Source organism: Triturus cristatus, chromosome 7, assembly GCF_964204655.1.
Source record: "Triturus cristatus chromosome 7, aTriCri1.1, whole genome shotgun sequence".
NCBI lineage: Eukaryota > Metazoa > Chordata > Amphibia > Caudata > Salamandridae > Triturus > Triturus cristatus.
In genome coordinates, this window is record NC_140590.1 from 420,701,460 (window position 1) to 420,728,481 (window position 27,022).

Genomic DNA, 27,022 nt, shown 5'->3' on the forward strand with positions numbered 1-27,022 from the left:
ACTGAAACAACAAACATGTTTGAAGGAAATGCTTAAATTAATCGCTGCCACTGTCAATAGCTCAAGGCCGCATGCCAGTCCAGCGATTTTCACCCACCTTGCCACTCTAGACAAAGGCCTGCTTTAAGCAAACCAGTACTGTCCATCTTGAATTGCAAGGAGAGGCCCAATCCAGAAGGTTGATTGTGTTCCAGATCAGAGAGGACCTAGCCTAGCAGTTAGGGTTGGACTACCCCTATTCGAACAGGGCAGAGACTGATACAACTGGGTCCAAACTGAGGTAGCATGGTGGGCGAATCAAAGATGGGTTAGAATGCTACTAGGAGCAATTGCCAGTGGTTAGACTTATTGCAAGCATTCCTCTTGCCACCTTTTGTGTGTTTGATATAATGCCCTAAGTGGTCAATGATATACCCAGACATGGGACCCATACGCACTGTGCTATTGGAACTAAGCTACACTCGAATGATATGCCACAATCAGGGAGAACCCAGTCTTGGTTTGCCTGGGAGTACCTGGCCTGACATTTTGGGATGGATTGCTCCTTTTGGAGCAGGGTTGAGACTGATTTACATATGGCTGGATCCAAATTAAGGAAGCATGGTGGGCAAAAGAACGGTGGGTTGGGATCTTCCCCCAAGCAATTGCCAGTGGTTAGACTGCATTCCTCCAATCACCTTACAATCATCATGTTCAGCATGTTCTAATGATCATCCAGAGGGGGAAAATGAGGTCTAATGTGCAACAATATGTTTTTCAGAATTAGAAATCATGTTGTTTTTATACATTCCACATATAAATGAGCTTGAAATCTTTCTTCAAATGAACAGTGCACCATAAACATTGATAATGCTGAAAGTTAGTGATCTTCACTAATATTCCATAATTGATTGTGCAGTCTGCTTTCTCGAGGAGATGGTATTGCTGAAGTCCAAACATTCGTGGCAACACTTCCGTCATTCATGTTGTGAGATTTATGTGTATCCAATTGATAAAAGCAAAAAAATAGTGAGAATTATTGCTAAAAAAAAGGAAAATATCTTCACATTTTTCATTTTATTTTCTGACTGCAATGAGATATTTATGCAAGGTTTGAGCCAACAAGTACACCTGTAATTGCTGGCAAAAGCTCTGGCAGAAGGATGCGGAAGCACACTAACAGTAAAAGGGTTAAAAGATCCTAAACTGCAATTTGTAGAATCGGCTCCCTGCTCCTTCAAGGCCACCTCCTGTCTAAGGTCACATGGGCACCGTGAGTACCTTTCTACATGTGACTTGAGACTGCCTGAAATCCCAGCTCAGGTGGAAAATTGAGAGTGCACCCATAAAGAATGGGTTGCTAAGTAAATTAAATGTGTTTGGTCTCTTGGGGCATCAACTGGTGAAAGAGTGATTGCTTGGTACAGGTGCACAATAGCATAAGGCTGATTCAGCAACTTGTGGCAGGTCCTTGTCGATGAGCAGTGTTGTAGCTGGGCACAGGAGTCCATCACTAAGAGACTCCTTGTTCTACTTGCTGCTGGAGTGTTGAAAAAAGGATTGTGAACTTTCTCATTATCACTTGACAGTAGTAGATTTCTGATAGTGAGCAACTGCAAAAGATACAAGTGCAGGAGATATTTGATCACTCTGAACAGCTTGATTGCTCTGGAGGAGGGAACATTATAATAAAATATGGATAGAATACACCAGTGCTGAAAGCACAGTTGAAGTGGTAGTCATTCTAACAAACATTGGCAAAGACAATAGGTTTGATATTTGTACTCCCTGCTAGTTGCTTTTCTAATGTTTGCCTTTGTGCTGTTGAGCAAGTGCAGGCATAAGCATCTGAAAATCGATGTCACAAAATCCATCTTTCGAATGCCCTTATCTGGTTAATGCACCATTCACCAACTGCTCATAAACATAAACACAACAATTAATAGTGTTAGAATATATACCTTCACCCGTGGGATAACATCAATGAAGCCAAACCTTTTCGGATCTGAAATAACAAGACTACTCCCAGAAGAATCAACATCTAATTTTCTGATTTAAATATGCATTTGTTTGGGCCCCAAGAAAGGAAAGAACTATTGGCCAAACAATTCACGCATGGAACACCTCCCGACAGGAAGAGAGCAATTTGAGAAAACAATCCAGATTAGCTAAGAACTTCATCAGGGATTTGAACACGTGAGCTTTGTTGCACTTAATGGGCGTTTGCCAGGAGACCAACCCTTGGTGGCAACATTTCACAATGCAGCAGTCAGCACGTTAATAGAATATACCTTTGCAACCCTACCCCTGATTAGCAAAATTGCAGACTTTCAGATTGGTACACATGACCAAAGCGACAATTCACCACAAGAAATCACTATGAACATATTAAGCTCAACACCAATCCTGCCAGTGGAGGACCCTAGCTCTATATATGCAGTGATCTAAAGGAGGATAAAATGCAAAACAAGCCAACCAGAAAATGTGCTGGCCTTGGCCAAGTCACTTTGGCGTGACTTGCAGGGCTCAGATACAAACGTGTTAACATGCTGGGAAGTTTTCACTAAAAAGCTAGGAGACATGCATTCAGCAAGGAAAGGGGCTCATTCTTCATCAAGGGAAACCCTTCAAAAACGGATCTCCCCTTGACTATCAGACAAGCCACTCAATCACCTGTCCATCCTGCAAAACTCTAACTTAAGGGAGCGAAAGAAAGCTATAAACAGCACACCACGGAGGCTTCTGCGAACAGACCCGGATCCTACCATCGAGAAAGAGCTAACGCAACTAAAAACAAATAAGAAAAAGGTAGTGTGGCAGGCAAAAAAGAAAGCGGAGGACAACCAAACAGATCAAGAACAGGATAGCGAAAAGCAGGCTGGAGGGCACCTTGTGCCCTAACGGGATTGCACTGATTCTGTTTAAAAAAGACCCGGTCTATTGGGCGGCTGCATTATTACTACTCCTTGAACAGATTTCGGGAGGAGAAAGCATTCCGGCTTCTTGGAGGGGGTCTATTATATCCCCAATATACAAAAGAGGCAACAAGAATGAGGCAAAAAGCTACAGGCTGTTAGCATTAATAGATAATGATGCCAAATACTATGATGGCCTTCTCCTGGATGACCTTAAGACTGGGCTACTGAAAAAGCAGTTATGGCCATCAAGCAGATGGGTTTCTGTAAGGGGATGGGAACTAGTACGTACATACTTACCTTCTCCCTTTTTAATAGATGCTGTTAAGGCTGCAAACTTATCACTCGACATGTGTTTCATTGACCACTCATCGGCTTTCGATAATATAGACAGGAAGAAATTTTGGGCTAAACTCAAAAAAAGAAATATACCATCTGCTGTCTTAAACCAGTTGATCCTCTTACATACTGACACCTGGGTCCAAGTGAAGCTTGGAGTTGTGACTGCCTGTACAGAAAAATACCAACTGCAAAGGGCCTGAAACAAGGGTGCCCGTTGACCCCGACTCTGTTCAACCTTTTTATGGCTGATTTATCCACAGAGCTGGATAACTGCAAATCACACGCCCCAAGGATGGGCTTGCTCTCACTTTACAATTTACTGTTTACTGATGACCTTGTTTTGATCAGTCGAACTCCGATCGGACTTCAACATCTATTAGATGTCACCGAAAGATTCTTTGCTAATAATGGTCTGAGCATTAACTTAGACAAGCCAAAAAAGATGCTATTAGACCAAAAAAACTAACGCATCTATTCATCTTTGGCATTTGGCTGGTCAAACAATAGAAGTATTCGAGGAATACAAGTACCTGGGGTTCATAATAGATAACAAAGGCACTTTCAAGACACAAAAAGACGCCATCAGGAGAAGAGGAAACTCAAGTGAGGTTGCACTAAAAACCATCAAACACAAAACTGATGGCCCGAGCCTCAACCCACAGCTCCAGGTGCTCCAAGCAAAACTCATCCCAACCATCGCCTATGGAAGCGAGTGGAAGGGATGCACGTACATTGGACAGTATGGTAATAAGAACACTAAGAATGATATTCAATTTATCTGAATACGCCTCGCCTGCCCAAATCAGATTGGAATTCGGCCTCCAAATCTTAGAAATCGCCCTAAAGGTGCCTATGTCAAATGCTGGCATAAAATTAAAAGGGCTGAACCCCGATCGCTGAATGCCCATCTATGGAAGGAAATACAGTCAAAAGAGGAAAGTGCAGCAATTAACTATTTGTCAGCTTCAATACATCGCTTGGGAGTAGGGGAACATTGGGAGGCATCAGGGACGCATATTAGCTTCAAACATCTTGTAAACAAGACAGTGCTGGCTTTACAAAGGCAACCAAGGAAAAATATCTTTATTTCCAAATGGGCATTCTTCTGACTTTGCTGCACCTGCCTCTGTGGAAGCGAACACAGACATCGACCATCTGCTGCCTATGTGGGAAAGCAGAAAAGAATGTCCTCCACCTATTGTGCATCTGTGGAAAGTTGCAACTTGAACGAGGACTGCTATTAAAACCCATCTTTAAGATCCAGGGGATAAGATCTTGCAGGCAACACGTGAAAGCATGTTTTGGAGGTGGAGACATCCAGTTAATCTGCCGTTTTGTACGATTTGTGGAGACAGCGGGACAAACAATTCTAGAACCCTGCAGCTAACAACTTTTGCATGACCCTTTATGCTAAATTGATCTATTGCACAGATGAAAAACTCACTTCCTCACCACATGGCCCCCTTTAGCCCATTGTTCTCATACTTATGCTCTGAATTTCCATCTTGAACATCTGAACCTTCTGGCTCGGGGGCCAAAGACTATTTGCACTGCGGCTGTCAGTGAAACATCACCTCCGCTGCCTGGAGAACAATGTTACATGTTACAGGCCCTGCTCCTTTTTAGGTCTCGCGTAGGCAGCGCATGCTCTGCCTCTCCGAGGCATCAAGTAATCAGTGTTAGTGGTGAAACTGCACCCATTGCGTTTCTATTTGTTTTGTTGCTTGCCATTGGTAAATCTGGCATTGCTCTTCTTATCTCGCTCACTGATGGCTGGTGTTCCGATACCTCACTTTAGTTTTGCTTCTGTTTTGCAGGAAGCAGCACCGACCAACTCCGGTTTAGATCCGCTGCTGGGCTGCTATCTTTTTATTTAGGGACTACTTCCATGTTTTGTACTGCTGCTCCTCCCTGCACTACAAGCCTATCTCAAGTGTTCGGTGCCCCTGCTCATCAGCACCTACTCTCTCCATGCGCCGTTGCTGCTCCTATCCACATGGCTGCAGATGCATGTCTTCGTGCCCCTGTTTGTTCTTACCCCTTCTCCGTGTGGCGCACCTATCCCTATCAGCTGTGCGCTGCACTCACTGCTGGTTTATATGGCTCCTTGTTTGTAAGCAAGCCGCCCAAAACTAAAATGGAGAGTCAGAGCAGGTTCATGTCATATGTTTGTTGGGGCTCTGTACAGGAGGATAAGGCTTGAAGTACCTTCAGCTGGAAATAAAGTGTTTGAAGCGCATGCGCAAGGCAGCTGCTGCCTTCCTCCACAACTGTGTCTGTCGGGCACAAGTTGCTCTTCTGAAACTTTCCTGGATTTTTTCACTTAACTGTTCCTGTCCGTAAATACATGTTCAGTAACCCGGCCCACTAGTGGGAAGAAATGTATTTCTGAGGTCATAATAATATTTGTTTAATAGAAGTGTAAAGACCAGTTTTGATTCCTATTGTTTTGTTAGCTTTATTTAGCTAGGTGGTTCCCACCTGCAGAAGATGGATGTAAATACTGCAACTTATTACCGGTAATTTTCCTACCTAATAAGCAGGGCCACTGGAATTATCCGATTGTTTTGCCCGCTGCAATTTTTGCATGATGATACATTTGCAGCATTTGTCACACATAATCCATTGTCTACAGAATAATCTGCAGATTTTAACAAAAAAATTGTTTCCTCCTCAAACTGGTCAAACGTTACTAAAATGCAGCTACACGTGTTGCTGCAGTGGAAGGTCCTTTGCAAAGCAGGACTGGTCACTTTTCAGCAGCTTATGGATATATTTGGAAGATAAACTGGTACTAATGATGAACAAACAATTCCCATACAGAGTTACCTTGTTTAGCAATGACAAACTAATGAAGTAACACTATTATGAAATGTGCTGCATTATGCCGCATAATTTGACTTTTCTTGCCACATAATTGACTCAACCCTGCCACATAATGTGACCCTCTCTTGCCGCACAATTCCAGTGCGCCTGTTAATGAGTAAGTTACCTCGTGTACAATAAAAGTAAAAATAAAACTACAGGGTTAGTGAACCTTTCTACTAGGTCTACACAGAGAGTATGTCAGACTTTTGCTCCTGTACTGTACTGTTTTAATAGGGATCATGTATCAACCAGTGGTGGAATTTCTTACTGTTTAGTAAAATGCACGGCCACCCTCCTGTTGAGTGATTTTAACATCTGCTAACCGGAGTTCATTGTTCCTGATACAACTTTTGTCTACAAAAATTGGACATCGACCAGCCAGTTGCCTGTTAGTTGTATTTTGTTTTTTGATTGGTCCATTAAATGAACCCAAACTTGTTAAACCTCATTAGAGGGATTGGTGTTTTGCTACATACACCCTTGGTTAAATGCAAGCACTTGCAATGCAATAGGTCTTGCATTACTGAACTTTTGAGCTATTGGCGTTTCAAATTATGTTTATTTATTTTTTTGTTAAAAAGTGTCTCATTAGTAGCATAAGTAAAAACATAAAACCCACGAAGCACGAAAAAGGGTGCAGTACCACAGGTTATTACCCGGTCTCTCTGTGGAGTTGTACAGGGACCGCTTTTAGCCACATAAGGTACTGCAACCTTACTTATGCTACTGCTGGGATATTTTCTAACAAAACAAAAAAATCTAACAAACATTATTTGCAACACCAATAGCTCAAACTTTCAGTAATGCAAGACCTATTGCATTGAAAATGCTTGTTATTAGTGTGATGATTATTGACTATACCATTCTATCTTGCTTTTTTAAAGTTTTTTTAATGGGAATAACAATACAAAATCTTTATTTAACAAATCTTCTTTACACAGGCTGAAAATCCAGTATAACTGTTCTGTATGTAAATATATATCTTTTTCTTTTTTCTTTTATTGCAATGGTTTTAAGTAATCACGTAAATAAAGTTATTACACACTGGTAATTGTGAAATGAAAGCCACATTAAAATGATACAATATTGTATAAACATAGCTATAACTTTAAATGACAAAACAGAAATAAACTATGTAGAATACTGTTCCATGATGGCCTCAATGTTGATTTCATTCCAAAAGCAGTACAACAGCACCGGGAAACGAGCACTTGTAAAAGCAACAGAAGACTGATTCCAAAGAAAACACAGTATCACTGGGCCAGATGTATGAAACTATTTTACGTTCACAAACAGTGCATTTCGTGAAATTTGCCTGTTTGCGTATACAAAATGGCCTTTCTGAATGTATGCAAGTCTTTGGCATTCCTAATTTAGGTAATCACAATTTTTTGCGATTACCCAAATTGCGAATGCAAATAGGGAACTGCAATTGCGAATCCCTAATGCACATGTAGGAAGCCTTTCCTAAATGTGAAATCCTCATTTAGGAAATGCTACTACCATCAGCTTCAAATTGATGGTACCTTGTGCAAACTTTGAAAAATGAACAGAACATAATTTTTCAAAGTGCCATGTAGCGCAAACATACCCCTAAGGCATGTGTGTGCCTTACATGTGCACCTTTTTTTAAGGGTGCTTAAGGGGGACCTTAGGCCCCTAGGCACCCTTGCCTTTGCATTACCTAATTTGCTATTACCGATTAGGTAATCGCAATTTAAGTAATGCAAGACCATTCACACCTATGGGCCTATGGGCCTTGAGGCCCACAGGAACAAATGGAGTTCTAATTATAAATAGTGTTTCTCTAATTGCGTTTGCAATTTTTAAGAAATCACAATTAGGGAATCGCTATTTCCTGTCTGTTTTGTTACATCACATTTTGAGTTTACCAAATAGCGATTTCTTAAAAATTGCTATTTGGTAATCGCAAAATGCTTTTTTCATACATGTGACCCTCTGTTTCTATAATATCCAATTTGTAGATGCTTTGAATGTGCTCACTCCATTAAGGCATTCTGCAGACTTTAAAATAGCCCCCCCCCCCCTGTATTCCGACAGAGGCAGAAGGACATGCCTAATATAGCCAGTAAAAAAAACTTTTTTACCGAAATACCTGTAGTCTGATCCAAGCTGTGATTGACAATTTCAGAAGCCAATGTTTGAAGATTCACAGGCAAAAAAAGTCAATGAATAAGAGAAGCTGACTCAAAGCCTCTTTAAGTCATACAATAATACATTACAAAATACAATACATTCACAAATAATGCTACCAGAGCCAAACACATCAAACCTAAAGATCTGCGGTAGAGTTACCAAGCAGCAACACAAAGCGTCACAACAAGTACATTTGCTTTGTGGTGTGTGGAATTGAGCAAGAAGAACAGTGCCATATCTGTGCTGTTCTTCTTTCTCACTGAGGTAACGCACTTTAGGCAGCCATGCACCAAAGCAGACACCCTTGTGCCATAGTGGAACAATGTCTTAATTGTCTGATACCTTGTCTGGACACCTTACAGTACAAAAGCTATGGTTTAAGGCTTTTACCACTTTATATGTGTGCTATTGTGTTGAGGCTTTATCATCATCGTTTTTATCTCGATCACTAAGGTCTTATAAAGAACATCACATTATTATGAATATAGCAATCATAATTTTAAAATAGTTACAAATAAATTACAGTAAAAGACAACAATGGTTGCTTAAAAAAAGAACAAGGACAAAGGGTCTATTTTTCAAAAAGCATTATTTTGAGGGATGTTGCCCTTCCCAATCGAGTAAAGACCTATATGAGCACAGTGGTTCCATTAACATGGCACCCAATCCGTACCTAGATATCAAAACTAGGAGCCTAACATCTAAAACCATGCATTTCCAGCAATAAAATAGTCCAAAAACCATCATACATTATTGGATAAAATGAAAGGTCACACAATATATACATTTCAAAGAGTAAAATGGTGCAAAGACCCGAAATGTAATTTTGAATCCATTAAAATGATCGCACAATACACTTCTTACGCCTCATCTATAGGGCAATCAAATATATAGATTGGCCAAACACTGCAAGTCTCCTTGTATCAGTACTAAGAATTCAAAGCACCTCAAGATAGCGTCTAGAACCAATGCACCTACATAAGTGAACAATCCACTTAGATCTTACATTTTTATAAAAGGAATAAAGAAATACTAACTGAGCCAGAGATTCGAATCCTCCTTTGCATGATGGGCACAGGTCACCAAGTGATTCTTGGGACTGCCATCTACTGCAAAACACGCAGGTAGGGAGAGTCTTGTATCAGAATTGGAGGAATAATTTCCGCACCATAGCTGGCACTATCTCATTGATAGTGGATTCATATTGAAGATAAGGTTTACAATCTATAAATGCTAGGGCAAGTGATTCCCCCAGCTTTGGTCACACATTGCACCTAAATACATTTCCAGTAGATTTCTTTTATCCTAACTCTGGGACTCTTCTTTGGGTATGTCGAATATATTTCCAACCCTAATTTCCTCAGAAGTGTCCTAGAGGATCATAGCCAGAGAATTTTACTTACAAACGGGGACTAAATAAGATCCATAAGGCCCATATGGTAGGAAGCAAATGCTTCTGTAGACCCTACCCGATGCCAGAACATTAAAAGTCTACACTCTATTTTATGAGCAATCTTCTTCTGAGCCAAATCTAAAAAGACTGTTGATAGGGGGGCGCTTACTGGCAGTTTGAGTAGGAATCTAATAAAACGATTCTCACTCACTGATAGACTGGCAGTGTTCCCACTTCCCATCAATTCCGCTACATACAACGCCGAGCCTAGGGCCTTGGTGTTGTAGTTTTCAAGTGCTGGGGCCACTTTTCTAGACACGGTTCTTCTATGTATCCTAATTATGTCTGAGGATTGCTGAATTTATGCAAGGTGTAGTACGTCTTGCTGGGGAGCCCATCACAGAGTTGTAGTGAGTCGAATGCCTAAGTAATCAAAAGTGGGGACCAATTCAATAGGGTTGCCCCAACCAACATACTATTTTTAAAAGGCTTAGAAACACCATTGGAAAACAACATAACATTGGTATTTGTGTCATTTAACTCCAGCCCTCACTAGTCACAGAAAGAGTTAAAATCAGTTAGTAATTGTTGGAGTCCTTGAGGAGATTTTGATATCAATAAAGTATCATTGGCAAAGAGCCCGTCTCGCTGCGATTTTTGGGGCATCACACCCATCTCTGTCAAGCCGACCCAGTACTCCATTCATTAATAGTGATAACAGGGTGGGTACCAAAGTGCACGCCTGCCTAACTCCACGCCTGATCTTAAAGGGCTCTCCCCCACCTCACCTCAACCATATTGTCTTCATGCAATCCCCTCAAAATATCCAATTGATTATCTGGAATCCCCAGCTCGGCCAACACCTTCCAGAGTTTGACCCTTGGTACTAAATCAAAGGCTGATCGCAGATCCATGAACGCTACAAACAATTTGTTCACTTTTATAGATACTTCTCTCCAGAAAATGTATAGAAAACAAAATTAATTGATCCAGGGTGCTAACATGGGCACAAAACACAGCCGGCAAATAGGACAACATATTTTGTCCTGAAATCCACTCCTGTAGATGCACCAATATCTGTTTACATAATATTTTCTGCAAGAATCAATTAAACTGATGGGTCTATAGCTACCAGGATTAGCTCTCTATCGCTTTTTAAAATTGGTATGATCTCTGCCAACTTCCATGATGCAGGAATCTCCATACCAATGAGAATGGTGTTTGGCAGAAGGTTGATGCAAACACCCCACACTTCTGTGTCTTCCTTATAAAGATCATTCAGGATCCTGCCCAGGCCAGGGACTCTAGGTGGAATACACATATTGATTGCTGCAAGGGTTTCTTTAGGAGAGAGGACCAGAGCATTGGATCTAGTGGCTGGGTCCTCTTCCAAAAGTCTCCAGATAAAATCTTTCTCACTTTGTTCACATGAATACAATACACTAAAATGATACACCCACTCATTTGGCTGAACAGTGAATTTGAGTGCAGGCTTTGGGCCATTTAAACACGATGCTGCTTTTCCAGAAATTCTTGTTGTCTATTCCAACCAAGGCTTTGTGAAGAGTGGACACAATGAGATGATCGACAGAGCACTGAAACTTTTCAGACACTCATCCCCAGTAACAGATCTGGGTTGAATCCATCATCATTCTTTAGCTCACTTCCCCACCTCAGTTCAGACCCAGCTATATGCAAATCAGTCCTGACTCTGTGCCTCATGGGAACAGTCCAGCCTGAACTGCCAAGCCAGGTCTTCCCTGAACAGGAAACAAGCATCCTGGGACCGGTTTCTGGGTAACATCCTTCATCAGCCAGGCTAGATTGAATCTAGTGGTAAAGTGAGCAAAGGACCCAGGTCTGGGCATACCGTGCCAACTTAGGGTGAACAAAGCAAACATAAGGCGATGATGTACGGAGCGCTGAAACTTTTCAGACACTAACCCCCCGTCACAGATCTGGGTTGAATCCATCATCATTCTTTAGCTCAATTTGCCACCTCAGTTCAGACCCAGCTATATACAAATCAGTCTTGACCATGTGCCTCATGGGAACAGTCCAGCCCGAACTGCCAAGCCAGGTCTTATCTAAACCGGAAACAAGTATCCTGGGACCGGTTTCTGGGCGACACCCTTCATCAGCCAGGCTAGCTTGAATCCAGTGGCAAAGTGAGCAAGGGACCCACCTCTAAGCATACCCTGCCAACTTAGGGCGAACAAATCAAACACAAGGATATGATGGACAGAGCGCTGAAACTTTTCAGTCAAGCTATCCTGGATGATGAGGGGTGAAACCCCGAAACCGGTCCTAGGATGCTTGGTTCCAGACCAGGGAGGACCTGGCCTGGCAGTTCAGGCTGGACTGTTCCCATTTGGCAAAGGGTCAAGACTGATTTGCTTATGGCTGGGTTCAAACTGGAATGCCATGGTCAACAAAAAAACGATGGATTTAGGCCCAGATCTCTGTAGTGAGGTGAATGTATGACATCGTTCTGTGTTCTGTCCATCCATTGATCATTTTGCATTTGTCACAACGAGAGGGACGGGTATGCCCAGATGTGGGTTCCGTGCTCTCCATGCCACTTGAGTCAAGCTATCCTGGCTAATAAGGGGTGAAACCCAGGAACCGGTCCTAGGATGCTTGGTTCCAGTCCAGGGAGGACCTGGTCTGGCAGTTCGGGCTGGAGTGTTCCCATTGGGCACAGGGTCAAGACTGATTTGCATATGGCTGGGTTCAACCTTGCATGGCATGGTGAGCAAAAAACGATGGATTTAGGCCCAGGTCTCTGTACTTAGGTGAATGTATGACATTGTTCTGCATTCTGTCAATCAATTGTTATTTTTGCATTTGTCACCCCGAGAGGGACAGTATGCCCCGACGTAGGTTCCATGCTCTGCATGCCACTGGAGTCAAGCTATCCAGGCTGATGAAGGGTGAAATCCCGAAACTGGTCCTAGGATGCTTGGTTCCAGTCCAGGGAGGACCTGGCCTGGCAGTTCCGGCTGGACTGTTCTCATTGGGCACAGGGTCAAGACTGATTTGCATATGTCTGGGTTCAAACTGGAATGGCACGGTGAGCAAAAAAACGATGGATTTAGGAACTGAAATCTGATACTGGTGTGAATGTATGACATTGTTCTGTATTGTGTCCATCAATTGTTCATTTTGCATTTGTCATCCCGAGTGGGACCGGTATGCCAAGACGTGGGTTCCATGCTCGCCATGCCAGTGGAGTCAAGCTATCCTGGCTGATGAGAGGTGAAACCTCGAAACCGGTCATAGGATGCTTGGTTTCAGTCCAGGGAGGACCTCGCCTGGCAGGTCGGGCTGGACTGTTTCCCTTGGGCACAGGGTCAAGACTGATTTGCATATGGCTGGGTTCAAACTGGAATGGCATGTTCTGCATTCTGTCCCATTCTGGGGTCAGATCTGGAGGGGTAGCTGTAAAGGGTTCAGATGTACAGTTTAAATCCGCTGCCACCAATATTGGATCACTGCCCTTGTTTTTATTATGGGTGTTGTCAAGGTCAGTAATAGTACTAGTATCCTCCTTACCTGATCCCACTCAATTGTACACATTGTGTACTCTTATTTTCATCCCAGACTGAAAGGCGAGCTCGACTGCCAAAATATCCGGGGAACTACAGGGACAACTTTTATTTTACATTGTAAAGAGATTTTTACCCAAATCGCTAAGCCACCTGAAGGTCTCCCTTTCTTAGTAGCATTTTGACAATAGGAAGTAGACTCACTCCTATGTAAGGAAAACAGACTCCATGTTTCTTCGAAAAGGCACACATCATGTGAATCAATACATTTGCCCCACTCGCCCTCTGGCAACATCCTCGAAATCCCTGATACATTTCAAATCAAGATTTTTATCTGGGATTGATCTACAGCAGGGGTATTGAGTTTGGAGGGGCGGAGCAAAATAAATCTTCCCTATGTCTCCTGAATTGCACTATAACTAAAACAAGCCTCCCTTAGACCCCCAACGTCGATTCCTTGGGTGAATGGGTATACAAAGAAATCATCCCTTAAAAACTCACCAACCAACACTTGGACATAAGCCAGGGCGGAGGGGCTTATACAAAACGGTTCTTGCTGTTAATGCGGCCCCTCAGCTCTATCTATACCCTCTTCTTGGAGTCAATCCCGGAGTGCAACTCTCCACAGGCCTTATTGTTCCCTCTCCTACTAGTGTCCCTGCCATTTAGGGAGGTCGCTTCCAAGGTTACGCAGTATTTGATCACAATGTTTTATTACAAAATGGAATCGAATGGGAATCTATGTCCATCAGGCCATCATCTAAATTACTATGGGCAAAACATATTTTTTACCATATCGTGAATCATCCTAAGGACAGATATTCTTTCCGCTTGGATAATGTCACCCCTTATAATACAGTAACATTGGCGGGTTTCTCTAAAACAATGTGTAACCTTATTTAGAAGTGAGTCATGATCCTCTCTTGCTACAGGGGTTCATTTCTGGACCTGCATAAGAAAAACTGCAGCTTCCTTCCTCGGGACACAATTTTTGATGCAATGAAGCTATTGTGTTACGGCTTATACTTTCCCAAGTAAAACTGTGAGTTTGTTGGACTACTTATACATCAGGATTGTTCAAGACTGATTCTGAGCATAACCTCAGGATGTTTTGGTTTAGTCCTGCTAGCACTCAGTGCACCCTCTCTAGCCCTAACTTGACAAGGTAACAAATGGAATGTGCAACCTCAGAACATAACAACCCTGGTTTCCCAAAGAAATCGGGGTAACAGATCTAGAACCCATTTGTGTGGTTACTCATGCATATTCAAAGAGATACACAAGAAATACACAGTCCGCATTTTCAATATTTATTTAAGCATTGCAGTTCCTGAATAAAATATGTGTGCTGCAATAATCAATAGAAGGAAATTGAATAACGTAATCAGCATTGCGAGAATGGTAAAAAAGATCAAAAAGTTTAACCATCTTGCTGTAACCGAGAATATATGCTTGCATATAAGTACTGTAATATATTGCACTCCTACCTAGCGCTACCTATGCTAGTGTGTCCAGGATGGGTTGTTCTGCCAAATACTGCTATGGTGATCTAACGGTGAGTAGCTGTGTGTAAGTGTCATCAGGGTGCCAGTCTTGTTAGAGAGCTGGGCAAAATCCCTCGCCAGAGGTAGACAGGAATCAGCTGGGCTGGAATTCCAGCATGCAGCGACCCCTCAATGCCAGTGAAATGCTTCTCTAGCTAAACAAGGGAGTGATATTGTCTATATAATAAAACATCACTCAGGTTACCATGCCAAAGTCGCAAAGTCAGGCCGCTATTTCTTATTCTATTTTTTTAGCTCTGTCGCAAAACAGGCAATAACAAACAACCACATTTTGTGTAGTGAAATAAGCCCTTGGACAGCATGTTCAAGGTGTTTGATAATATATGCGTAAGAAGAGGAAATGTAAGCAGAACTATCTTGCACAGGCACACAAGCACTACGAAAGGACACCACACCAGGTTAGGAAAATAGCCAATATTTTTATATACGTTAAGACAAACCCGAATACGACAAAAATCCACAATACTATATTTAAAATCTGCAGTTTACCAAAATAAGTTTCACACAAAGTCCTCAATGTCGATAGCTCTCTCCGGGGCTATCACGGCGACGTGAACAACAAATCCAACAGTTCTGGCTGGTCGCTGAGTCGCGGGCCAGCTACGGTGTCGGGAAGACCCGCTAGCAGTACCTGTGAGAAGGTCAGGGCGATGGGGCCCTTGAAGTGACTCACGGTGCAGGTCGAGCTCCTCTCTGATAAGTCAGGAGCGCTGGCTTCGGCAGGAGTCGGGTGCTGCGATGTGAAGTGCAGCGGTGCGGCGTGCCGTGCCCCCAGGTCGCAGTGCGAGCAGCAGCTCGGTGGCGGCGTCAAAACGTGTCGTCGGTGAGACCAGGCTGAAGGTGGGAGATGAAGGGGGTGCTCGTCACAGTGCTAGGAGGTCATGGTGCAAGCAGCAATGTCGTCGTTGCTGAAGCGATGTCGTCGGCTGATGAGCAAGAGTCGATGCTGACAGTGTCGGTGGGCCAAGGCTGCAGTGTGGGATGAGGGCGGTGCTTCGCGTGACTTACGAATGGTGCCCTCAAACCACGGTGCAAGCAAGGTTGTCGATATCGGCGTGGAGCTGCGGCAACAGGGAGGCCCCGGTGTCCTCTTGAAGCCCGGCGGTGCGGAGTGTGGTGCCCACAGGTCACGGTGCGAGCAGCGGATCAATGGCGGTATCAATAGGCGTCGCTGGTGAGACCAAGGTTGCGGTGCGGCGTTGCAGCGGTGCCCTCTGTGGTGCTTTCAGGACACAGAGTCGGCAGTGGCGTCGTAGACGTCGTCGAGTTGCTTTTCCTCTGTTACACCACAAAACACAGTCCTCAGTGCTGCGGCAGAAGAGCTTGAAGTCTTTGATGTTCCTCAGACTTTGGGAACAGGGGCAAGCTATACCTCAAGCCCTTGGAGAGACTCACAAGTTGGGTTTCAGAAAGTCCAATCCCGGTCTTTCACTGCCCAGGACAGAAGCATCTACTGCAGGACAGCTAAGTAAAGCACCCAGCAAGGCGGTCATCCCTTCTCACAGCTTCTCCAGCTCTTCTTCTTGGCAGTCTTCTTGATCCAGATGAGTTCTAAAGTTCAGGGGTCTGAAACCCAATATTTATGTCCAAAAATCCTTTGATCTCTTAGGCAGAGGGGGCCTGTGCCCGGCAAGGACTAGTTCTACCTTCTCTGGTGGGAATTCCTGTCAGGAGGTGGAGGCGGCATTGTTAGAGGCAGACCAGTCCCTATGAGGTACAAGGAAATCTCCTCCCTCTTCCCCCATCGCAGCCCAGGTCTATTCAGCCCTTTCCTTTCCTACCTAGACTATCGGGAGCCACTCTTGCTTCCTAGCCATCTGTTGTCCAAAACCCAGACAGGCAATCCACGTTCCAGCAGAGGCACACGGGTGACTGAGCAGGAAAATACTCACTTTCTAAAAGTGGTATTTTCAAACACAGAATGTAAAAATCACCTCCACTAAAAGATGCATCTTTAGATTTGGAGTTCAGGCATACAAAACTTCATTTTCTTACCTAATTCCCTGGGCCAGTTATGTTTATAAGATGTTATAAACAAACCTCCCATTCTCTCCTATGGGGAACCGATAGCCTTGCAATGGTGAAAAACTAAATTAGCTGTAATTCACTATTGGGACATGCCACACACACCCAAGCATGTCCCACCTTTCACGTACACTGCACCCTGCCCGCAGGGGTACCTTGGGCCTACCTGAGGGGTGCCTGACATGTAAGAAAAGGGAAGTTTAGGAACTGGCAGTGTGTGCACTGACCAGGTTGACAAGACGGTCCCGGATCGCACACTGGCTCTGCAATGGCAGGCCCGAGTTACCTTTTGATGGGCCGTTCAGGTGGGTGGCACAATCCAGTGCTACAGCTCACTGATGGCGCTTGAATTGTAGGCCCTGGCACATGCAGTGCACTCTACTAGGGATTGACACACAAGTCAAGCAGGTCAATCATGGAACCGCCAATCCATACACATTTTACTACAGGAGCACCTGCACTTTACCACTGATCAGCAGTGCGAAAAGTGCGCAGAAATGCTAAGCCGGCAAAAACAGAGTCAGAACCGGGAAGTCAGAAAGCAGAAACTCAGGGGAAACACGCCAAAAGATGCCAAGTCTAACACTGATCAAAGCTTCCATCAGGACCTCCTGTTGGGCAGTGAGAGGAGACAGGTAACTACTGTGTAGAACCAGTCGCTTGATGTGCTTTGTTACGATCTATTGACATAAATCTCTTGTTTTTGCAGCAAGCAAGAGGTGGTAAAAATACAGTTCTGGTACCTCAACAGCCAGGATATGTAGAGGCACTTTGCTATTGAGCCTCAAGATTAAGCCCAGCTGGAGTTTGCGTAGCCACGCTATGCGAAGCTACATAAAGTGGTAAAAAAAAACTCAACGCTATGCGGAGTTCTGCAAGCATGCGGAGTTGCTTGTTCTGCATGCTCGAGCATGCTCGCGCATGCTCGTGAGATGATTCTGACATTCAGCAATGCGGATTGTGTGTTCAGGGGAAATATCGCGCAAACTTCACCACGCGGTCGCCAATGGGTGCAGCAATCTTGTTTTTTTACTCTTTGCATGGTTCTGGAGCCTGTTTTTCATCCCTCTACAATATTTTCAATCCTTTCTTTCCTACATTGTTTTTCTTATCTTTTTTTATTTATTATCTATCCCTCTCTCTCCCTAAGTGTATATTTTACATTTTATTTCTACTTTTGCTGCATTTTTTGTCCTGGTTTTCTATTACTTGCTTTCTATTTTTTTTAACTTTCTAACTTCTTCTCCTGACTTTACTTTTTACTTCTACATTTTCTTTTTCGCCCCCCATAACCCTGACTAAGGCTATTAAGAAGGTGTTGTGTTTCGATTTAGATGTCCGTATATAGATTTTCATAAATCATGTCCTTTTATAGGCACAATTCGTATTGCCCTTATTTAGGCATAGAATCCCAGTCCTTATTTAGGCATTAGCCATGCTATCCAAATACAGGCATGGTAACCTACATCCGTCCATCCCAACGTCACAACTAGTTCTTAGAAACCAGACCCTTAAGCCTTTGGGACTTTCCCTAGCTAAGATTATTGATTTCTCCAATAACTCATCTATTATGCATGAACTACTATTCTTAGGGGTTCATTCATGACGTCTTCCTCTGCCCGACTTTACGTCAATGCTAACATTCCTAGGCACTTTCCAGGTATAAATATACTTTCCCTTACCATGTCCACCACGACTCAGCTGCACAGCTCGATACGGCTCGCCACCGCAAGTTCGGAAGGAATTTGAGTCCCCGCCTGACGCACTGACCAGACGCTGTCATCCCTGCTCACAGAGAATCCAGCTTCCAGTGTTCTGACTCCCTTCGCGGGGTGTTAGAGTTTGAGACCCGGAAAGAGATTCCCACCTCTATCATTCTACGGTATGGAGCTGACTAGAACCTAGAGGGACTCTTGGCATACCAGACTTAGCATATGCAAAACTATAGCATACCATACTATAGAATACAGCACCTACTTCTTACCTTGTGCTACACTTAGGTTAGGTACACTGGGGTAGAACTATTTAGAAGCATCAGACGTGTATGGACTTTTTAGCCTCTGTTATTTATGTATGTGTATATATTTTTTCTTACTGCTTACGCTGTACGTATTTTATCTTGCATACTGTCTTGTGATTGTAACAGCTCCTATCTCTTACACGAGAAACAAGACTTTTCATTAAATCCTTTTTATTGAAACTCCCGTCTATCTATTTCTGTGTAACTCTGAAGAAACTAAGCATGCACGATTGACTGAGTGAAAATGCTATCTGTTGTTTCCACGATTCCAAGACATGTTCAGATTCTAAGGGAAACAAAGTTGTCATGTTTATGCGGTTGCCAGAAACTACTCCCTTCTTGTTTATTCAAAGAGTTTCTAGTGGCCTCTGAGTTAGCTGGCACACAAAGTAATTAAGTTTAATGAACTCAATAGAAGCATACTGACCTCAGTCCTATGCCACAACTATAGTGTATATTATTCCAATGCGCAGAGCCTATAAGGGAAATAGGAACTTCACTACATGGCGCCCAACACGTTTGGTAAGGCAGTAATTTAATGCCAGATACTGAAGTAACTCATTCGTGCCTTTCTCAGAGACCCCTACTCATAATACTCCATAAGACGTCTGAAGTGGGTAGGATTAATATCCGCCATAGCTGAGAAGGACGAAAATCCTATGTATTAGCTGTTTGGTTTGTTCAACGTTGAAGGATACAGTGTTCAAAAATATTGTACACCTTATCTTTGCTTTCTTGAAACTTGTTCTACATTTTCAAAAACAATGTCCTATAACGGGGATAATAATATCATGACCGGTGAGGCTACGACTGACCAAGTCACTACAGCTTCAGCTTTTTATCTTAGAGGTTTAAATGAAACGGATGAGGGTGTTATAAATATACATCCAAATTTAAGGAGAGCCATCATTCTAAAACTTATAAAACATGGCCTAACACCAAGCGGTGGTAGTGCAGTTTTTGTGATAGAGGCACATGAATCTTTTCAGACAGAGGTATTCTATTCATGGATAGTATTCCTATAATCAAATCCAGTAACAAAAGTGTTTCAATTCTATAAAGAAGATGAACCACCTGAGGAATATATTACCTTCGAGGATGTTGAAATTCCACTCACATACCTGGAGCATAATCTCTGGTTCAAAGGCGCCCTAGAACATTACAATCACATTACCAGGCTCGGTCCACTAGGTAGACCAGGAGCAACATGGCCGATTTTAGCTGGCTACACACTCGATTAATTACTCACTGAACTCAAAGAGTTAATAAACATTTACAGACAGTTAGTACAATATTTCATGCGGACTTTCACAGTCCAACCACCATTACCCATTCCAAATCAAACCCCTCACCAGGGGAATACACTAAAAATTACTCCACAGACTTTACACGCAGTCATGGGTAAAATGCCCACAAAACGTGAACAAATTCCATTCTTGATAGCTCAAAAAATTACACGAATCGAAGCAGTATTTCCTAATACTAGCTGTTATAAGAAACACAGACTCCTAACAATCTGTTTACCAATGGGGATCACACCACATCTGGAAGACGGTACCACTTGGGGAAAAGTCTTTGCTGCTATCTATACTAAAATACATGGCGTTCCATCTATTGCGGTAATAACTGACGTCCTGAAACAAATTCAAAATGAATACGGGGCAGAGCCTGCTCTGAATTTAGGTATGAAATTACTAAAAAAAGTCATCAAGGTCTCAACAATCATATTATCTAATATTAAAGGGGAGGCAGCATCAGTGGTGATCTGCCAACGCTTAAGGGAATTTGATATAACAGAACATCAACAAGAACTACCCAGAATAATAGAAAAATCCTATGAAGAATTAAACAGAGTTAGTTGGAAAACCAGTTAAACCACAACTGTCTGAAGATCCTGAGAAGGACTCTATTAAACACAATCCTACAGCTTCTAAAAAGAAGTGGGAAAATAACAAACAACATTCAAAAGAGAAACGTTCTCAATCCCAAGGTAGGTCTCCTCAAAAGGAGCCCTCCAAAAGGAGGTATAACCTCAGGAATAGGGATAATTTGAAAAAACCTGACGGGTATCAAGATACTGATACACGTTCTTCTCGTACCTTTCAGATATTGTCACAGACATCCAAAAGAAGGGGACGGTCAGATCACAAAGAACAACGCGTAAAGTCCAAAGACGATCAACACGTTCAGAAAAACAAACCACAACCTCAACTCACTAACAAGAAGATAGCTGGTGTGTAGATCATACATGCTGAGAATTCTGAGAACACAACTCAAGAATGGAAAATGGGCTCAGACAATGCTGGACAGTGCAGCAGAAGTAACAATAGCTCGCCAGAACCTGAAGGAACTTCTGGAGATAGTGGACTTGAATGAGTACATCACAGTTGAGACTGTAGACACCAGGGTTAGTACTCCACAAAGGTTATATGAAATAACACTTCGGATGGAGGGAGACATACCAAGAAAAGTGAGAGCACTCTTTTGGGAGAAACTTTCAAGGGGTTATGATATACTTATAGCAGAACAGGACTGGCCACCAGTATTTGTCAGGGAGTGCCCACTTGGCGAAGACATCATTATGCCAGGTTTCTCCAACCATGTTCCAATACATCTAAAATATACATATGCCAGGAAATGGACAGTTGCCCAGGCCCCAGCATTATACAAAAATCATGTAGGATGGGATGAGGGCTCACCTCACCACAAGATACAGTTATAAAATCAACCTACTGCACAAAGGCAGTACCCAATTAAGCAAGAAGCTAAAAAAACAGGTCAGGGAGATCTTAGATCAACTTGAATACCAAGGGGTGATTGAAACATGCATCTCATCAATGAACAATCCTTTGTTTCCTGTTTCCAAACCAGACAATACATAACGTCTAGTTTTGGATTACAGACACCTGAACACTTGTTCTAAGACATTTGCAGTGCAAAATACACACAGTACAGTATTAATGAATAACATTTTGCAGAAAAAATATAAAACCACATTAGACATTACAAATGGTTTATTTTGTCAAAACATAGCACCTGAAAGTAGGTACTTGACAGTTTTCTCAATAATGGGGACCCAGGGTCACTTTTGTGAACTCCCACAAGGGTTCAAAAACAGCCTGGGGTTATTCTCAACAAGAGTAACAGAGTTACTACAAATTTATGATGACGAGGCATTGTCATATGTCGATGACATCTATCTGACAGAGGATGACCTGGATAGGCACCTGAAAAGGGTGAATACCATTACACTGGGCTTCGCCTCTGAGGGCTATAAATTCAACTCCAAAAAATCCAGAATTGCTCATCTCAATGTCCTTTTACTAGGATATGAGCTTTCAAGTGAAGGCAAAAGCCTGGCAGCTAACTTTTTAGGAAAGTGTGCGCTGCTCCAACCTCCAAAAACCCTGAAAAACATACAGTCGATTCTATGTTTCCTGAATTTTGGAAGAACTTACGTTCTAAATTAGGCAGAAAGGGTTAAACCTCTCTACAAACTAATCAAACCTGATTTCAAAATCAAAAATTGGACACAGGAACACACAGATATCCTACGTTCACTTCAAGCTGACATGTTAGCAACAAATCACTTATAAACACGGGTAAATACACGCAATTTAGTGATCCAAATAATTTTGAGTCAATGCGGATTCGCCTACTTAACTTTTAATGAAGGTGAAAAAATACCAATTGCATACAAATATAACAGTTCATCCTGATACACCTGTTTACACCAACATAACACATGATTAACTGGTGCCAGCGATTTCAACGAATCCTGATGCAATTTCAACCATTGACAAGACTGCCTCTGGCTATTTCATGAACTTTGATACATTTTCTGAGGATCCAAGCGAACCGGAATTAACGCCAGCCAAAAGAACTTTCAAAGAACGAGCACATTACTTTTTTCATCTCCTGAAAAGACTTATCTGGTTTCACCATGGATTGAACTATGGATTATTACTGAAATAGTTTTCTTTCTACTTTGGCTAGCTTTAGTAATGACTCTGAGCATGCTGATAAATGGAAGATATATTCACTTGGACACAGAAAGTAAAAATGTGAACTTACTTTTGAAACCACACAAATCATCCCATCGTGAAGTAAGAGACTTGTCAGCAGTGAACATCTCAGCCATTCCTATACAAGATGGTATAGTTTGGGACAAAACGGATTATGATATATTCGGCCCGATGGAACTTTTGAAGATTCCACACTTATGTAAAATTTCATTAAGTGACTTTATTACCTCCATTACCGATTCTGATGATTGGGACTTTGAGACTGTTAATAACATGATATCTGATCTAGAAAGGTCTGCTTCATTCTCTAACCATGAATACTTAGAGGGTTCAACAGACTTTGAACAGCCTTATTGTTACAACCACTATGGTCATCATTTCTTGCACAAATCTGAAACACCTAGAAATGTATTTATGTATAACCAATGAGAACATTGTCCTACACCATCAAGGGGTAGCTCAAAAACATTTGCAATGAAGTTTTCATATTTTTCAGGGTACAATACATCCAATCCGGAAACGTTTTACTTTAAAAATGTAAACAAAACTGGAACCAAAAATATGTTAACTAATACAAAACAGATTTATTCTGCAGCCTTTATTGCCCAACTGTCTAGACAGGGTTTCTTTGAAAAGACACAATTGACACAAAATCTGTCTGGGGTACAAAAGATTGGCAAGTGCAGGGGATAGACACTTTGTTTGGAGCCTGCATCATCCCTCAGCAGATAATGTTTTTGAATGACACTGTCCAACAAACGTCTTGCCTTGGGTTAGCCAAGATCAAAGACATGAACACACCGTCCATACCTACATCTGCAAGTAATAGCACTACACAAGGGGAGGTCGACGTACACACTATTTTACAAAACAACAGATCAGGTCCTGAATGGGAAAAATGGTTGCTCTGGCCAACAGACACAAACGTCTGTCACGAAAGATTCCTGAATAGAATACAGGGTTTTACAATCAATAGGCCAGACCTCTGTTATGTTCAAAGACAGCATCTAGGGGTAGTAACAACATACAGTGTAGGAAAATGATGCCTTGGTAGTGAGCAAGATGGTGCCTGTGTGATTCCCTGTCTCACCGCCACCCCACCACGCACTCACTCAGCCGTCGGCTATGCGGACTGATCGGGAGACACTCCTCTTTTGGGATCAGTTTGCCTCGATTTTCTGCTCTGGTTGGACCTGCGGATTTCTCCCCTGACCTCGCAGAGCTTCGCGGCTGTGTCCGCAAAAAGCCCTGAGAACCCTGAGAAACCCGATAGCTCCTGGATGTGGAGCGGGATGTAAGCATTTCAAAGAGCGGAGCCTCGGAGCTCCCACTTTGTTGCTGTTCTCCCTGGGGCGCCGGAGCGGTCTTGTCCTCCTGCTTGGTCTTTTTGCTGGCTGGCTGCTTTCTCTGGTGGGTCGGCGCTGTTCCTCATGAGGCTCAATTGAGCTAATTGCTGACTCCTCAACAGGTGGGTGGAGCATGGCATCTCATGGGGTCCGGGGGGGCAAAAGACAAAATACCCGAGCTCCGGTCCCACAATTGCAGCGCCCTATTCTCTGGAAGTGGAACCAATTCCCAGAAGCAAGCAAGAGACTTTGGGCCCTAAAAAAAACTCAAACAAACTTACTGGTGGTGGACCCCCAAAGGATGGGGGTTCCTCCCAATCCTCAGTAGCAAAACTGTTCTCTGTAGTGGGGTTGGTGATGAATTCAGGCTCTGGCAGCAGGGGAAGACCCATAAATGGCTTGAATGACAATAGAGAAAGCAATTTAACAAAATCAATCTCGGCCAGCCTGGCTAAACTCCCTGATGTACAGCCAGACCCACAGCTTATTTCTTCTCTACCCGGCATACTCGGCTCAGAGCCTGGTTTGTTAGCCCAACTTTAAGGGCCTTTAATAGCCGATAAAGCGACCCGCAATTTGGAAATTTCAGCTCCTTCTGCTGAGACAGACCTGTTGATTGGTGCTGAATCTAGCTTCATTCCAGCGGCAAGCGTTCCCCAGGATCACGATATCTGGGGCTCTTCGCCCACTGATACTGCCGAGGCAAAAAATATTAGTACACATTGCCTACAAAATCCTGGATCTCCAGATCCCTTGGGGGAGCACTTTTTCTCGGTTTCAGACGGTTCGAACTCTCCGGCTGAAGCAAGCTTTTCTTCACCAAGCCCACTGATATTTTATTTTTAGAAACAAATCATGGTTTTAGAAAACTGGAAGCACAGCAGATATACGCTCAATTTCTCTTCCATGGAGAGAAAGGTCTGGGGTTCTATAATTCAGAAGCTACGTTGAGGGTAATGTCTGTGCACCAGTGATTAATTTGAGCTGTTGGTTGCCATTGCTCGTCATCAGCAGTTAATGGTAAACACCAGCACTTGTGACAGTCTTCCACAAGGTGACACAATCTGGCTAATTTAGAGATGACCACAATAACAGTTAATTATTGATTCAATATATATTAAAATTACCATTACCTGCCACCCAAGCCATTCCTATAGCTTTGGGGGCCTGAAATAGTTATACTCGTCACACTTGTTAGAGTATGATGGTTATTAGTTGTGTTGTTACTATCACTGACAGCATAGCAGAGGCAAAATAGTGTGCAAGCTGCAGGGGCCTCCTGACGAGATCCCTGGAACTTATTTTTTTTACGAATTAAGCACAGCTGTGCACACACAGATTCATCAATATGACATTACCTCAGATTACACTGAAAGACAAACATACCATAAATATAGGTGTTCCATTCGTCCAGGACTATATATTTCACAAGCTATGAAGGAAGCGGGACAGGACAAAGAATCACCTACTTCATACAAACTACTGCAATGTCCACACATTCCTCACATACATATAAAACATTTTTTGCAATGTCTTGCCTGGGTTCTTTAGATTTGAACTTCTTAAGAGCTTCTTGTCCGTTGAAGAACAGCTTGGATACGGGGCTGATCCACTTTCAACCCCTGGTGCCCAACTGGACATTTTGTGCTCATTATACTAAAAACAAAAAAACAGGTGTGTTAAGAACCTTAAATAAAGTTTGCAATTAAAGTATGGTGAGCAAAAGAAGCTCAACTTAAAAGCACAGAAACATGCATACACTCAAGCCCCACATGTGTAGGCTGACAAATACGTAGTGCTAAATCTGTCTCTTGCTTTTTCAGGTTACCTCCACGATCACTCATCTACAGGTAAACTTACAAAAAGAGAACGGTACCAGCAGGTCCAAAATGAGGACATACTACAGTATAGTATTAGAACAAATGAATTATCGACACTGGAATGTTGCAATAATTGGTTTTATTTGGAAAATAATTTCACAAGGAATTTGCATATTTCCTACAATTCACTGCAGCCCCAATTTTTTAATTAAGGATGCCTTGTTGACTTTCGTCCAAGACAGTTACTGTGCTCCTAAAAGCAGAGCCGCACATATTTCCTCATATTTTCTGTTTTGGCGCTAATGTGCTTCCTCCTTTGGGGTTATAGAATGGGCATCTCGAGCCTTCTGTAGAAGAGAATAAGAAGAACATACCAGGGTGGGCCAGCCAGAACACAAATACATACATGGCCTTTCCTGCAGTTTCCTTCAAATTTGTCATCAATGCTGCCCCTGCTGTTTTGTTCACCCTTATATCACCAATGCTGACTCTTTTTGCATGCCTGCATATTTGACTTGCTCTAACAGAATCATTCATGGACAAGCATCAGCGGCCATATTATAGAACGTGCCCTAGGGATGCAATGGGCATGTACGCCTGCTTTGTGCACCCCCAGGGCACTTTGGTATGCGCGACCCCTTCTGTAATACAGATAGTGCTGGTGCCTATGTAACACCAGCGCTGTCTCAAGAGGGCATTCCCTGATTTTCATGGGGATGTGGCTCGATGTATATGAGGGAATCTTTTTGCCTCTGCGCCAGTGCGCATTATGGACAATGCCGCAGAGGCAAACATGTCCTTAGGAGGTGCACTGAAAGTGTGCCACAAAAAGGTGACACACTTTCAGGCACCTCCTAAAAGGAGCCCTATGGAGGGGAGAAAGGGGTTCCCATGGACCCCCCCAGACATCCCCTTTCAGACGGGTGCAGCCATTCACTGCACTTGCCTGCAAGGGGATCGCTCTCCCCTCTTACAAGTGTAGATGGGTTGCTTCCTGCACAGTGAAACACAGAGCAGCT

At 42.9% G+C, this 27,022-nt stretch overlaps 1 protein-coding gene across 1 annotated transcript in view; it reads right to left on the reverse strand.

The window, feature by feature from the left end:
• LOC146809847 (cytosolic phospholipase A2 gamma-like) overlaps positions 1 to 27,022 on the reverse strand; it is a 780,602-nt gene that overhangs the window by 440,432 nt on the left and 313,148 nt on the right. Inside the window, exon 6 of the mRNA XM_085616715.1 lies at positions 25,722 to 25,839. Within this exon, the coding sequence (XP_085472841.1) occupies positions 25,722 to 25,839 (118 nt within the window). The remainder of the gene's footprint in view (positions 1 to 25,721; positions 25,840 to 27,022) is intronic.